This window comes from Mustela nivalis (genome assembly GCF_964662115.1).
Source record: "Mustela nivalis genome assembly, chromosome: 1".
NCBI classification, from domain to species: Eukaryota; Metazoa; Chordata; class Mammalia; order Carnivora; family Mustelidae; genus Mustela; species Mustela nivalis.
The window spans coordinates 93,448,776-93,461,300 of NC_139020.1; the positions used below are offsets into that span (position 1 = coordinate 93,448,776).

General features: G+C 40.7%; 1 protein-coding gene across 5 annotated transcripts in view; it reads right to left on the bottom strand.

The window, feature by feature from the left end:
* Nucleotides 1-12,525, bottom strand: part of PLD1 (phospholipase D1) — a 198,841-nt gene that overhangs the window by 90,942 nt on the left and 95,374 nt on the right. For all 5 annotated transcript variants that reach the window (XR_014300073.1, XM_082688747.1, XM_082688746.1 and 2 more), the window contains 4 exons: nt 11,922-12,014; nt 3,015-3,167; nt 1,797-1,946; nt 1,061-1,144 (listed from right to left, as the gene is read on the bottom strand). Coding sequence is in view for 4 of the 5 variants with exons in the window: in XM_082688747.1 (XP_082544873.1) it covers nt 1,061-1,144; nt 1,797-1,946; nt 3,015-3,167; nt 11,922-12,014 (480 nt within the window). In the remaining variant the exon portion in view is untranslated. The remainder of the gene's footprint in view (nt 1-1,060; nt 1,145-1,796; nt 1,947-3,014; nt 3,168-11,921; nt 12,015-12,525) is intronic.

Below are 12,525 nucleotides of genomic sequence, written 5' to 3' on the forward strand. Positions count from 1 at the left end.
ACGCCTGGGTGGCTCAGTTGGTTAAGCCGCTGCCCTCGGCTCAGATCATGATCCTGGTGTCCTGGGACGAGTCCCACATGGGGCTCCTTGCTTGGCGGGGAGCCTGCTTCTCTCTCTGCCTCTCCCGCTGCTTGTGTGCTTTCCCTCTCTTTCTCTCTGACAAATAAACCAATAAAATCTTTGGAAAAAAAAAAAAACCTACACCAACTCTAAGAGGACAATTTTCCAAGAGCTAAAGGAGTTCTGAATATGAGATTTCCAGTGGCCCTGATAAGCACTGCAACTCCCATGGACATTTGTAAAGGGGGTCAAAAAGCTGAAGTCTGACGTATCTCCAAAAAAGTTGACCAGGCCTATTCATTCTGTAATAGACAAACGGAACTACTCTAGCTTCAAAGGGACAATTCAGAAGTATATTCACTGGACCTGTGACTGAAATACCAAATGAAGAAGGCACCCAAGGAAGATTATTTTCTACCACTTCTAAAACTGCATTTGCATTGCAAAATATCTTCACTAAGATGGATATTTGGGTGTCTATTTCCAAATGGAATGACAAAAATAGGAATGCTTGGGGGGCTTAGTTGGTTAAGCGTCTGCCTTTGGCTCAGATCATAATTTCAGTGTCCAGGGGCTGAGCCCCACATTGGTCTCCTTGCTCAGTGGGGAGCCTGCTTCTTCCTCTGCCTGCAGCTCCCCCTCCTTGTGCTCTCTGCCTCTGACAAATAGATAACATCTAGAAAGACAGAAAAAAAAAAGAAGAGAAGAGAAGAGAAAAGAAAAGAAAGAGGAGGGAGGGAATGGGAGAGGGGGGCGGACAGAAGGGAGGAAGACAAAAACAAAATTGTTTAAGCTAAATATTTTAAGGATATACTTGGAGTTCGAGTTTTTTGAAAAGATGTTTCACTGAAGGCTATTATAGTTAACTGTTGAGACTTCAGCCAAACCATCTACGGGTACTGCTGGTTTTCATAAAGTACGATTCTGGAACAGCACAACACTGATTTACATTTCCAGTCGTAGAAACCTCCCAACCCAATCCCCATGGATAAATACTAACCACCAATCCGTGATAAAAATCTCTTCTTCTGCCTCTTCCATAGCATTTGCCACATCTTCAAAATACCCTTTGGCATTAACGTACCTGAAAGACAAATGTTTTTGTTTCATTTTTTTTTTTTTAATGAAAAGAAAAAGATCTTACGGTAAAATAAAAGATGAAAGCCACTGCCTGAGTCACTACAAAGTACAAACTTTGTATAACTGAGGACCAAGGACTGAAAATCCCATCTTCCATCTGCCATGCAGGAAGTACAGGAAGGAGACAGAAGGAAGCGACCGGATTCTGCTGAGAGAACAAGTTGGTCTCATCATCATGAGTCAGATGAATCCCCTCATCCTGTTGAACTCACACCATGGTTTGTCTGGGACTGGGGACAGACCAATTTCCAAATCATGGGTAGAAAAACATACCTAGCAAATAAATTCTTATTCTTTAATTACAGCTAATAACTTAAATAAACATTCCATGTGTATCACTAAAAATGGAAAAATTCGCTTTTAAAATCAAACTTCAAAATCTAAAGCTAGCTATTGAGTGCTCACTGTGAAAATCTTAAATACAAAAATTGGATAACTAATCTATGCTCAGGTAGTCCTCTAAAGAAAGGCCCTTGTCAAGTATAAGGCAGAATACATTTCCACGGCTTTGAAAACTGCTTCCAGATGAATTTAGGCCTGCTATAACAACAGATACGATGACTATAAGAAATAGTCTTAGAGCAAAACAATCTTACCATTTAGCTAAAGTGTTCTCTTGGATAGCAGCGTATGACCCAAATCGATGATCTTTGAGAAAGTTGGTGCCATGTTTCTGGATGAATTCTTCTATAGCCCCTCCCCACCACCGAGCATGTCTATAGCTGTTGCATTTTAAAATAAGTGTCCTTCAAAAAAAAAGCAAAGTGTGGGGAGAAAAGTAGTGATCATTCTGTGTTCTGTTTCTTTAAAAAAATTTTAACAAGTAAGCTTGTGCCATTTTGTTTTGGTATTGCAGCAAACATAGGTTGAAATTTTTAAGCAAAGAACATCTTATTTATATCAAAAAAGCAGACTCCTGAACATTTTGGGCAGGATTTTAAACTATATTCAATATAGCAAAAATAAATTTTCAGGTTATTTACTCATTCACTCATTCTAAAATATGTAAACATACTTACTATGACTAGAACTATAGTAGGCTATGAGGGAAAAAATCTTAAACTTTAGGGTTTCAGAGAAGATCAGGAAGTTTAGCATCTTTTTACAGACACACACACACACACACACACACACACAAAACTCATGCCAGTGTGTATTAGACAGAGTATGTGTGTGTCTGTGTGTGTAAATACATATGTATTTATGTAAGTCAAAGTGTGAAAAGAAAAAAAATTATATCTGTATTCATGAGGCTGAACTTTGTAGAACCAAATGTATATATAGAGAAAAAGATACACATATTACGTAAGTACAATCTTCCAGAAAAAACATTTATTAACACATACTCGCTAATAAAATCTATAGTTAATGTACACTTGAGTATCCCTTCAAGATTTCATGCTTAAAATCTGTGTGCAAACAGAATTTTTGTAAATCAAATCACTGTTTATGTGTTCCTGTTAAGTAAAAGATATCAATTTATAAAGTAAAATTTTATTTTTTTAAAAATATGAAACTATCACTCCTTAACTTATCTGTTTGGTAAGTTGGTATTACCGAGTCATTAATTTTGTAGTAGCCATACATTTTGTTAAAACATGCATAAATTAACACATGTGATTATTTATTCTGTTTCACTGGGTATTCTATACTTAAACATATATAGAAAGAAAAGTCATTTCATTATTTTTGGTTGAGGATGAGTTCAAAGTAACAATTTTCTAACACTTAAATTATTTTACTTCCTTCACTCAAGGTTGGGAGAGAAACTTTGTTTTTGAGAGAAATCTTTTAAAAAGACTTGAAATTTCTACCTTGAAAGATTATCAATTCGGAGCCCATATTTGGTCTCTGTCTCCTTCTTCCCCACCTTAATCTTGAATTCTTTATCGACCAGCAGGACAAAGGCAATGGCACCACTGTCTGGTTTCATGTATAGCAAAAATGAATCTTTCACTATCAGCCACCTGTAAGAAGGTAATAAATATTTTTAGACTTGATTACTGAAACAAAAAGAAGAACAAGTTAAGACAAGTAAACACTCTACCAGATTGTAGATATTTTATTTTTTACATAGGAGATTTATTTTTTAAACATCACTATGCAACAGTCACAATCACAAAAAACGAACAGGAGGTCTACTATGTTTTTCTAAGAAGTACTGGCACCAAGCAATTCAAAGCAATTCATTAGCTTAGTATACATTAATGGCAAAGCCTAAAAGAACACCCCTGAAATGGGCACGTAGAGCTTGCAGGATGTACAGTAGGACCCTCAGCTGTTGGAAAAGTGAAAATGCATTGGAAACATATTTGCTAAAATAAACTGTCATAAAAGAGGCAAATTAAGTCTCTTGGGAGGTAAAAATCCTCCTTTAAAAACAACCCAGTAAGCATCTAATACTCCACATATTTTGTTCTTTAATTCAAGTTACTTGTGGTTTTAAAGACTATTAATAAACAATGTTCAAAAGCATCTAATATTTCATATATTCTGTTCTTTAATTCAAAGTACTTGTGGTTTTGACTGTTAATAAACAATGTTCAATAGGACATGATCTCTTAGAAGCATATATGTATTCAACTCAATATATATTTAGGAGTTTCATAAAGGGGACGCCTGTGTGGCTCAGTTGGTTAAGTGACTGCCTTCGACTCAGGTCATGATTCCGGAGTCCCTGGATCGAGTCCTGCATTGGGCTCACAGCTCCATGGGGAGTCTGCTTCTGCTTCTGACCTTCTCCTCTCCATGCTCTATCTCTCAAATAAATTAATAAAAACTTTAAAAAGTTTCATAAAGGGAAAATACCATGATAAGCTGGATACTAGGGTAGAGGTAGCAATAGCACAGAGGTAAATGAGACGTGCTCTCCAAATGGCTTACTCGGCTAATGGGACACAAAGAAGATACGAGAAACTGTAGGCGTAATGTGTATAAGGAGGAAGGAGTCCTTAGTTTGGACTAAGAGAAAGAGGTAGAGGCACTGACTCAAAGAGGTGGTATCTGAGCACAGTGGCCGAGGCGTATATCCCACATGGAGGGAAGAGTGGGCAAAGGCATGGAGGTATGGAAATGCTACATGTGTTGGCAGAAAGTCTGGTGAGGTCGGGTCTTAGGGAATATAGTAAGGAACAACGGGCAAATGAGTATCACGTGGGGATGATGGGCAAAGGCTACACTGAGGAGGGTTTAAGGACTCTGCTCAGGACGCTGATTTTACAGCATGGAACCAGCGTTTCCTAAATTTGTTTTGCCATCAGAAGCTCTTGAGATGCTTGTTAAAAAACAATAGTTTCCCAGGCCCCACTACAGATCCATTAAAAAGGCCTGACAATCTGTGTTTTTAACAGAAACACCAGGATGCTTATTAAATAAGAGAATCCTCATGCCCCAGCAAGGAAGAGGATGAGACTATCACTGTAATTGTGTTCTAGAAAGAAAATTATGAAGGATAAAGAGGGATGATGGCAGGTTAGCAAGCTCCAACAATAATACAGAACAACTCCTCTTATACTTTACTGTGAATATGCCTCACATGGGTATCCTGTTAAAATGCAGATTTGGTGCAGTATCACAAGGGCAAGAAATGACAAGTGCTGGTGAGGATGTGGAGAAAAGGACACCCTGGTGACCAGTTGGTGGGAATGTAAATTGGTGCAGTCACTACAGAGAACCATATGGAGGTTCCTCAAAAAAATACAGAAATACCAAATGATCCAGCATTTTCGCTTTTGTAGTATTTACCTAACAAAAACAAAAACACTAATTAGAAAAGATGTACACACCCCTACATTTGTTGCCACATTATTTATAATAGTTGATATATGGAAGTAACTTATTGATGAATGGATAAAGAAAATGTGGTAGAATATTACTCAGCCAATAAAAAAAAGATCTTGCCATTTGCAACAACATGAATGGACCTAGAGAGGGTATTATGCTTAAGTGATACAAGTCAGAAAAAGACAAATACCATATGACTTCACTTACATGTGGAATCTAAGAAAACAAAAACCAACCAACCAAAGCAAAACAGAAATAGACTCATAAATACAGAGAACAAATTACTGGTTACCAGAGCAGGGACGGGTGGAAGGATGGGCATACTGGTGAAGGAGATTAAGAGGTACAAACTTCCGGTTGTAAATAAGTCACAGGGATGCAAAGTACAACGTAGGGAATATAGTCAATGATATTTTAATAACTTTGCATGGCCACAGATGGTAACTATATGTATCGTAGCGAGCATTTGATAATGTACATAAATGTTGAACCACAATGTTGTACGCAGAAACTAATGTAATATCATGTGCCAATCATACTTCAATGAAAAATAACAGTAATAAAATAAATAATAAAAATAAAATGTAGATTCTGATGCAGTAGTTTTGAGGCAAAGACTGAGATTCTGCATTGCTCACAAGTTCATGCCCAGGCTAGCATGACCTTTGAGCAATAAGGACATAGATAACAGGCATGACAATGACAGTGAGAAGGCAAGACCATATGGGATTGATTTAAAATGAATACAAGTGGCAACTGTGTCATGCTGCCTACAACACCACATAATCACATTTACTTCTGTAAATGTGTCATTGTGTTGTTATCAAGTAAGTCAGTTCATAACAATAAAACAATAGTGGGCATATTATATCACCTATCACACAAAGCCAAAGCCCATTATAGAACAGGAAAGGCTGGAACACCTTATTACAATAAGTAATATTGTAAATGTGACATGCAAGTCAGCATCTAAAAAAAAAAAAAATCTGTAACAAATTGTTACTGAAATTGCTAACCACATTACAATCTAGTGGCTTTAGAGTTTGGGATTTAACACACACAAATCTATGTTGGGCTCCACTCAGGTTCATTTCATGCATCTGTTTCTTAAAATACAGCCTGGCTTCTTCCCAATAAAAGGGAATGGGATGGAGTTAGGATGACTCACGGTGAAGGACATACATATGAGATGTTAACAAAAGGAAAAACATTAAAGTCACAGAAAGCCAATACCTAACCACAACATTAACATAAATTTGGTGACGGTATGCCAACCTGTGTCTGAGCCTCCCGGTTTTTCTTACCCAGTGAATAAATTAAAGAAATAAAAGGTGTCTTCCCCAAAAATTAAATTCCAAAGGAAGCTTCTCATTTGGGACCTAACAGCAGGCAACTGAGCAGTATAACGGATACCATTCTTAATAATTGTCTGCAAAGGCAGGAATTCTACTTTTCGTAAGCATTCTCCTAACATGGCTCAATGTCAGTGATATAAACAAGGACTCAGTGGTTCGGAAGGCCTGAGTTGTGAGTGCAGACATGCAGGCTGCCTATCGACTAACCTCAGTTCAGGATAAAAGAGAGCGGGGCGAATCACGTATCTGTCTAAAGCTCCTTCTTTAGCCCCAGTCCCTTCTCCCAGCTGCACCCGCGGTAGAAGTTAGCGGGCACGAGGCATGACCCAGGCCCAGAGAACTGCCGTGCCGTCCTGCTGACTGAGAAGGGGCCAGAGGCTTTGAAAACCACAGCTGCCGGGCCTGCTGGTCAGAGAAGAAAGTCAAACACAGCAGCCTGGTGAACCGGTGTGCCTGGAAGTAAAGCACACCTAAACAGCAGCAATGCGAGCTCTCACTGGAGTGCCACACCAGGGTCCACAGTGCGGGATGATGGTGGGGTGACCCCTACCCAGGGGTACCAGCTCCCATGATTGGCATTATAAAACAAATCTCAGAAAAGCTTCTGAGAGCAGAGGCTGGTGGCACAACCACCAGGACAAAGGCTGCCAAACATGGCATTAGGGACAGGCCACAAGGTACCATTGAGCAGCCAAGTCCTATACCAGGACATTTGGTACATGACACCCTGCAGAAATGGTACTTTTCTCTAACTGGCACAGAGGATTGTACAGGCTCTCAGCAACCTTGTTCAGCAATGGCAAGGAGAGGGCTGGGTGTTCTATGGGGCGAGAGCATGGGTGAACATTGGCGCTGCCATCCATGGGGTCTCCTATGTACATTCTGCCTCTGCCCCTCCAAGATGAGGCAGCCTGCAAATACAGAAGAGTTTACCAGTAACAGCTGGATTTTTTTTTTTTTAAAGGTTCCATGCCCAGTGTGTTGTCCAACATGAAGCTTGAACTCATGACACTGAGGGCTGAGATCAAGGGTTGGACGTTTAACCAACCAAGCCACCCAGGCGCTCAGGTGTCAGCGGGATTTTTAAAGCTGAATGTCAAAGATAACAATTTTTGTTTTCGTGAATTCTGTTTTTTTTTTTAAAGATTATTTATTTATTTATTTGACAGAGATCACAAGTAGACAGAGAGGCAGGCAGAGTAAGAGAAAGGGAAGCAGGCTCCCCGCTGAGCAGAGAGCCCGACGTGTCTCGATCCCAGGATTCTGGGATCACGACCTGAGCCGAAGGCAGAGGCTTAACCCACTGAGCCACCCACGTGCCCCTCATGAATTCTTTTTAATAGTCATTAAACATCAGAGTAAATTGACTCCTGGTCTTTATATAAAGCTCTTAATTATGTCATTCATTAAAATTCTTCTGATTTCTTTCCTTTCTCTGCATCAACAAAAGAATTGGTCAAGTTCTGTTCTGGAAGTCGGCACCGGTTACCCAGGGAGTAAGCACCTACCTACCCGTCATCCTCCCTGAGCTCCGATTCCAGCTCAGCCACCTGACTGTGTGACTTGGGTGACTGAGCAGAAGGTCTCTACCCATGAAATGAGGGGAACAGCGATGCCCAGCTCATCTGTGTTTGTGCGAAATAACAGAGGTGACTCACGTTTGTTGCTCAGCACCGCGCCTCACATTGACAACAAGGCACTTCACAAACGTTCTTGTTCTCAAGGAGGTGAGATCATAGTCCCTTCGAACAAGATGCCTCCTGCCTGGGCCACTCCTTGCTATGGCACTAAAATGTGGACAAACCACCAGAGCCGGCCTTCTTGGCCTCCTCCTGTTGTCTCCCACCACTGATGTCTGGCTGTTCCTCAGATTTGCCAAGGTCATTCTTTGAACCTCTACATTTGCTATTCCTCTACCTAGAAATATTTCTTCCGGATCCTCCCAAGGGCAGTCATTTCCTGTTCATCAGCTCTCCGCTGATACTCTCCTCCCCAGGGAGGCCTTCCTGGGCTACTCAAGGGTTAAAAGCTGGCCCAGCCCCCAACCCACCTTCCATCCTGTTTGGCTCCTCAGGACACATCCCTGGGATTATTTGCTTATTCACTGTCTGTAGAATTCTTGGTATAGCTCAAAGTTTGCAGAAATAAATGCTACATTTATTTTTTAAAATTTATATGTCTCCTTCTTCTCAGACATCATTTGAGATAAGAAACACATCGTCTAATCCACCACCTAATGCCAAGAAGTTGCTCAACAGATAGGCTGTTCAAGCAGATGTTTTAAATTGTGGAAAGAAATGTCTGCCATGTTTGTCTTTTTTTTTTTTTTTTTTTTAACTTGTCCCTGAGACAAGGTCATTATGAGACTTGATTAAAGGTTTAATTGCCCCATTTGCTTTAACCAGATTTGTTAGGGTAGCATAAATAAGAAAGTGATCAGAATGTTTTTTATGGGCATAAAAATAAAAGAGAGAGTTATGAATGTGTCATCCTTAAAAGCAACTCCTGTTGAGATACTGATAGTTTCTACTGTGAAAAAATTTCCAAACTAATTTTGTCAGCTCTATCTTATCATTTTATTTGGTACGGACACCTTATAACCCACAAATGTAAACTCAGGAGATCCTTATTAATGGGGAACCAAGGCTTCAATCTTTGTGGAAAGATTTATACAATTTAAAATGACGACACATTTCATTCCAGGGAAGATCATATCTCTTTAGGCTGTCCTGGTTGAAGCCTGATTTAATCCCAAGTTTAAGATGTGAGGGAGCTAGGTTCTTTTATATAACAAAGTCTGGCCCCCATCTTTTCTGGCTGCCCCTTCTCTGGTTGGTTGTAACTCCAACAGCAGCTTCCTGACACTGGGAGCTAAAGTCACCCACCCCACCCCCAACCCTCGAGTCCCTCACCACCCCATGCCTTCTGGTCACAACTGCACAGACACCATCCCCAGTGCTCGTCAGCTTCATCACTGCCTTCCTTTCTCCTCCAGTAAAGCTCTGTGAGGGCAGGGATTTTGCCTGATTTTTATAGGAGCTAGGACACAACCCAGCAAACATTAGGCACTCAATAAATGACTGCACGGACCAGACCAAGGTTTCCATGTCTTGAGTCGAGGTCTCAGGTTGGTTGGCCCACAAGTCCACTCTGAGACGAGGTGGTAAGTCAAAGTCATTTAAAAAGGGCGTATTAGGGAGTTATTAGGAGCCAAGGCAGGGAAGGAGAAGGAGGAGCAGGAAAGGAGCCGTCAAGGATGTGTTGTGGTTGCATGTCCTTTATTGTGGGCAGTTGGGTTGCAAACCCTTCAGGGGCCTCTGGAGACAGTGCAGAGCTTGTAGCAGAATCACCCATCAGAGGGCTACCAGGGTCAGACTCCTGCCAGCTCCTGGCTAAGGGCTGCTCCTGGAGGCCATGAATGCTTCCGGTCTGCTCAGCATGCACACAAGCAGATCCGCATTGCCCAGAGTGTCTGCAGTCAAAGGCTTGCAAGGGCTTGCCTTTGGAGCCCTCGGGACTGGCCCCCAGCAGCTAGCTGCCTTAGCAGAAGCCGACTGGGGGTGTATGGGGGTTTGGGGGGGGCTGCTCAGGAGGAATCTGCACCAGGGCCCTTCTGTGTGTTTATGTAAATTATAGAAGTTTATTTGAAAACACATTTTCTAGTATACTACTTCCTTTTTTGTTTTAGTAAAACGGTTTTACTGGAACACAGAAATTTTCAATTTTCTCTAATCTCTTGATCTCCTCCTTGTAATTTCTGCCATCCCTTCAAAACTGAGATAATGAGAGCATTACTTAGTGGTGTTTTTGTTGTTGTTGTTGTTGTTGTTGTTGTTGTTTTGCTGGTAGTGTACCTTAACTATGTTTAAAGGTAAATCTTAGTTCAGGGTTTATGTATTTTTAATATACACTTAGCTCAATTTCATATGTACACGAACTCACAGAACTTTTTCAAGGCTGGGGAAATAATGTATACATCTCAATATTTCTCCAAAATTCCAGTAAAATATTATTATTAACAAACAACTATTGTCTATTACATTCAAAACATTGTGATAAGTGCTTTGAGGACACAAATAAGAATCAGATGAGAATACTGACCCACAGGAGTCTTTGGTTGTGTAGGATATAGGATATGAATTAAAGTTCTCTGTCTATATCACATAGCACATTATACATCCTCGCAAATGTAAGTCTAAAATTATCATCCTTGAAGTCTGACAAATTTTTTTTGTTTATTTTTTAAATGTACAGTTCAGTGGTTTTTAGTATATTTGTAAAGCTGTGTACCATTACCACTGATATATAATTTCAGAATACTGTCACCACCCAAAAGAAACCCCATTTCCGTTAGCAGTCATTTCCCATTCTCCTCTCCTCCCAACCCCTCAAGACCACTCATCTACTCTGTCTCTAAAGATTTGTCTATTCTCGACATTCCATATGAATGGAATCATATACTATGTGGCCTTTTGTGTCTGGCTTTTTCACTTAGCATAATGCTTTTGAGATTCAGTCAGGACACAGAATGAATTAGCACTTTATTCTTTTTTTCATTAAAAATTTCTAAATAATTTATTCACATACTGTAAAACTCACCCTTTAAAAGTATATAGTTCAAAAAATTATACCACCATATATCTTCATCAACCCAGAAAGAACCCCCATCTCCCTTCATCTTCATTCTTTTTTATGGCTAAATAATATTCCACTGTATGGATATCCTCACCCCTCTGGTGACAGGTGAAAGACATTGGGTGGCTCATATCTTTTGGCTATTCTAAGTAACGCTGCTATGAAGATTCTTCTATGAGTTTTGATACATGCACATTTTTTCAATTCTTTTGGGTAAATACCTAGAGTTACCATAGCCCCCGGTAATCCCACTTCCTATGTTTAACATTTTGAGAAAGTGCTGCAGTTTTCTAGAGTGCCTGCACCATCTCCTATTTCTACCAGCAATGTAGTAGTGTTCCAACTTCTCTACATCCTTGTCAACAACACTTGGTACTGTGTATCTTTTTCATGATAGCCATCCTGGTGGGTGTGAAGTTGGACCTCACTATGGTTTTGAGTTGCAGTCCCCTTATGACTAGTGAGGTTGAGCTATCTACTTGTCCTTACTGGCCATTTGTATATGTTCTTTGGCTGACCCATGAGTTCTATTGCCAACCAGTTTTTACATATATAATAAAAGTTTGCACACTCTGCCTACAAGTCCAGGTTTGAGTTAGAATGTTGGCATGGATGCTGAGATCTGGAAACTAAGATAATTTAGGGGTGCCTGGGTGACTCAGTGGGTTGAGCCTTTGCCTTTGGCTTGGGTCGTCATTTCAGGGTCCTGGGACCGAGGCCCGCATTGGGCTCTCTGCTCAGCGGGGAGCCTGCTTTCCCCCTCTCTCTCTGCCTGCCTCTCTGCCTACCTGTGAGCTCTGTCAAATAAAATCTTTAAAAAAAATTTAAAACGTGCTCTGTTGTGACTTTCAAAGGATATAGAACTGATTTGTAATTGAAAACCAGTCTGTGAAAATTCCCCAAATATCCAGTTTCGTAAAACAAACCCACAGAACGACCAAGACCTACCTTTTGGACCAGCGGTAACAGGCTCTTCCTTGACCACAGCAATTCAAGCCTGGTATTCTGTGTCCCCCGGATCTTTTCATTATCATACCTTCTCTGAAAGAGACACCAAGTTAACCCAGGGTCTTTGGATTTCCAACTCGCGCTTGGCTGATACAGCCTCACAACTTGGGACTAAATAAACTGTTTCATTCTCATATCACATTCCTCTCCTTCCTTCTTCACCAGCACATTCACTAGGTGGATACTCTAGCAGCTGATCCCTAAAAGCACCTGGTCGGATTGGAGGCAGCAAAAGTCTCTTGCACATACTGCAGGACTTTAAGCATCCTAGCTTCTGGTTCCCTGTCCTGAGTGTACCCTGCAGTCATTGGGACAAGCTGAAAAAGACCCCGCACGTTGCCAGAGGCCCACACAGGGACGGTTTACCTGCTGTTGAGACCACTGGGGGTGCTCGCTCACCAGTTCCCAAATATTCCTCGTCCTTCTACCTACAGTTCTAGGACCAACCCATACCAAAGGAATAGAGCACAGCTCTTAGAGCTTTGGAAAGAGAAATGTCTTGATTTTGAAAAGTAGGACAAGACATAACAATACTAATGGCCTA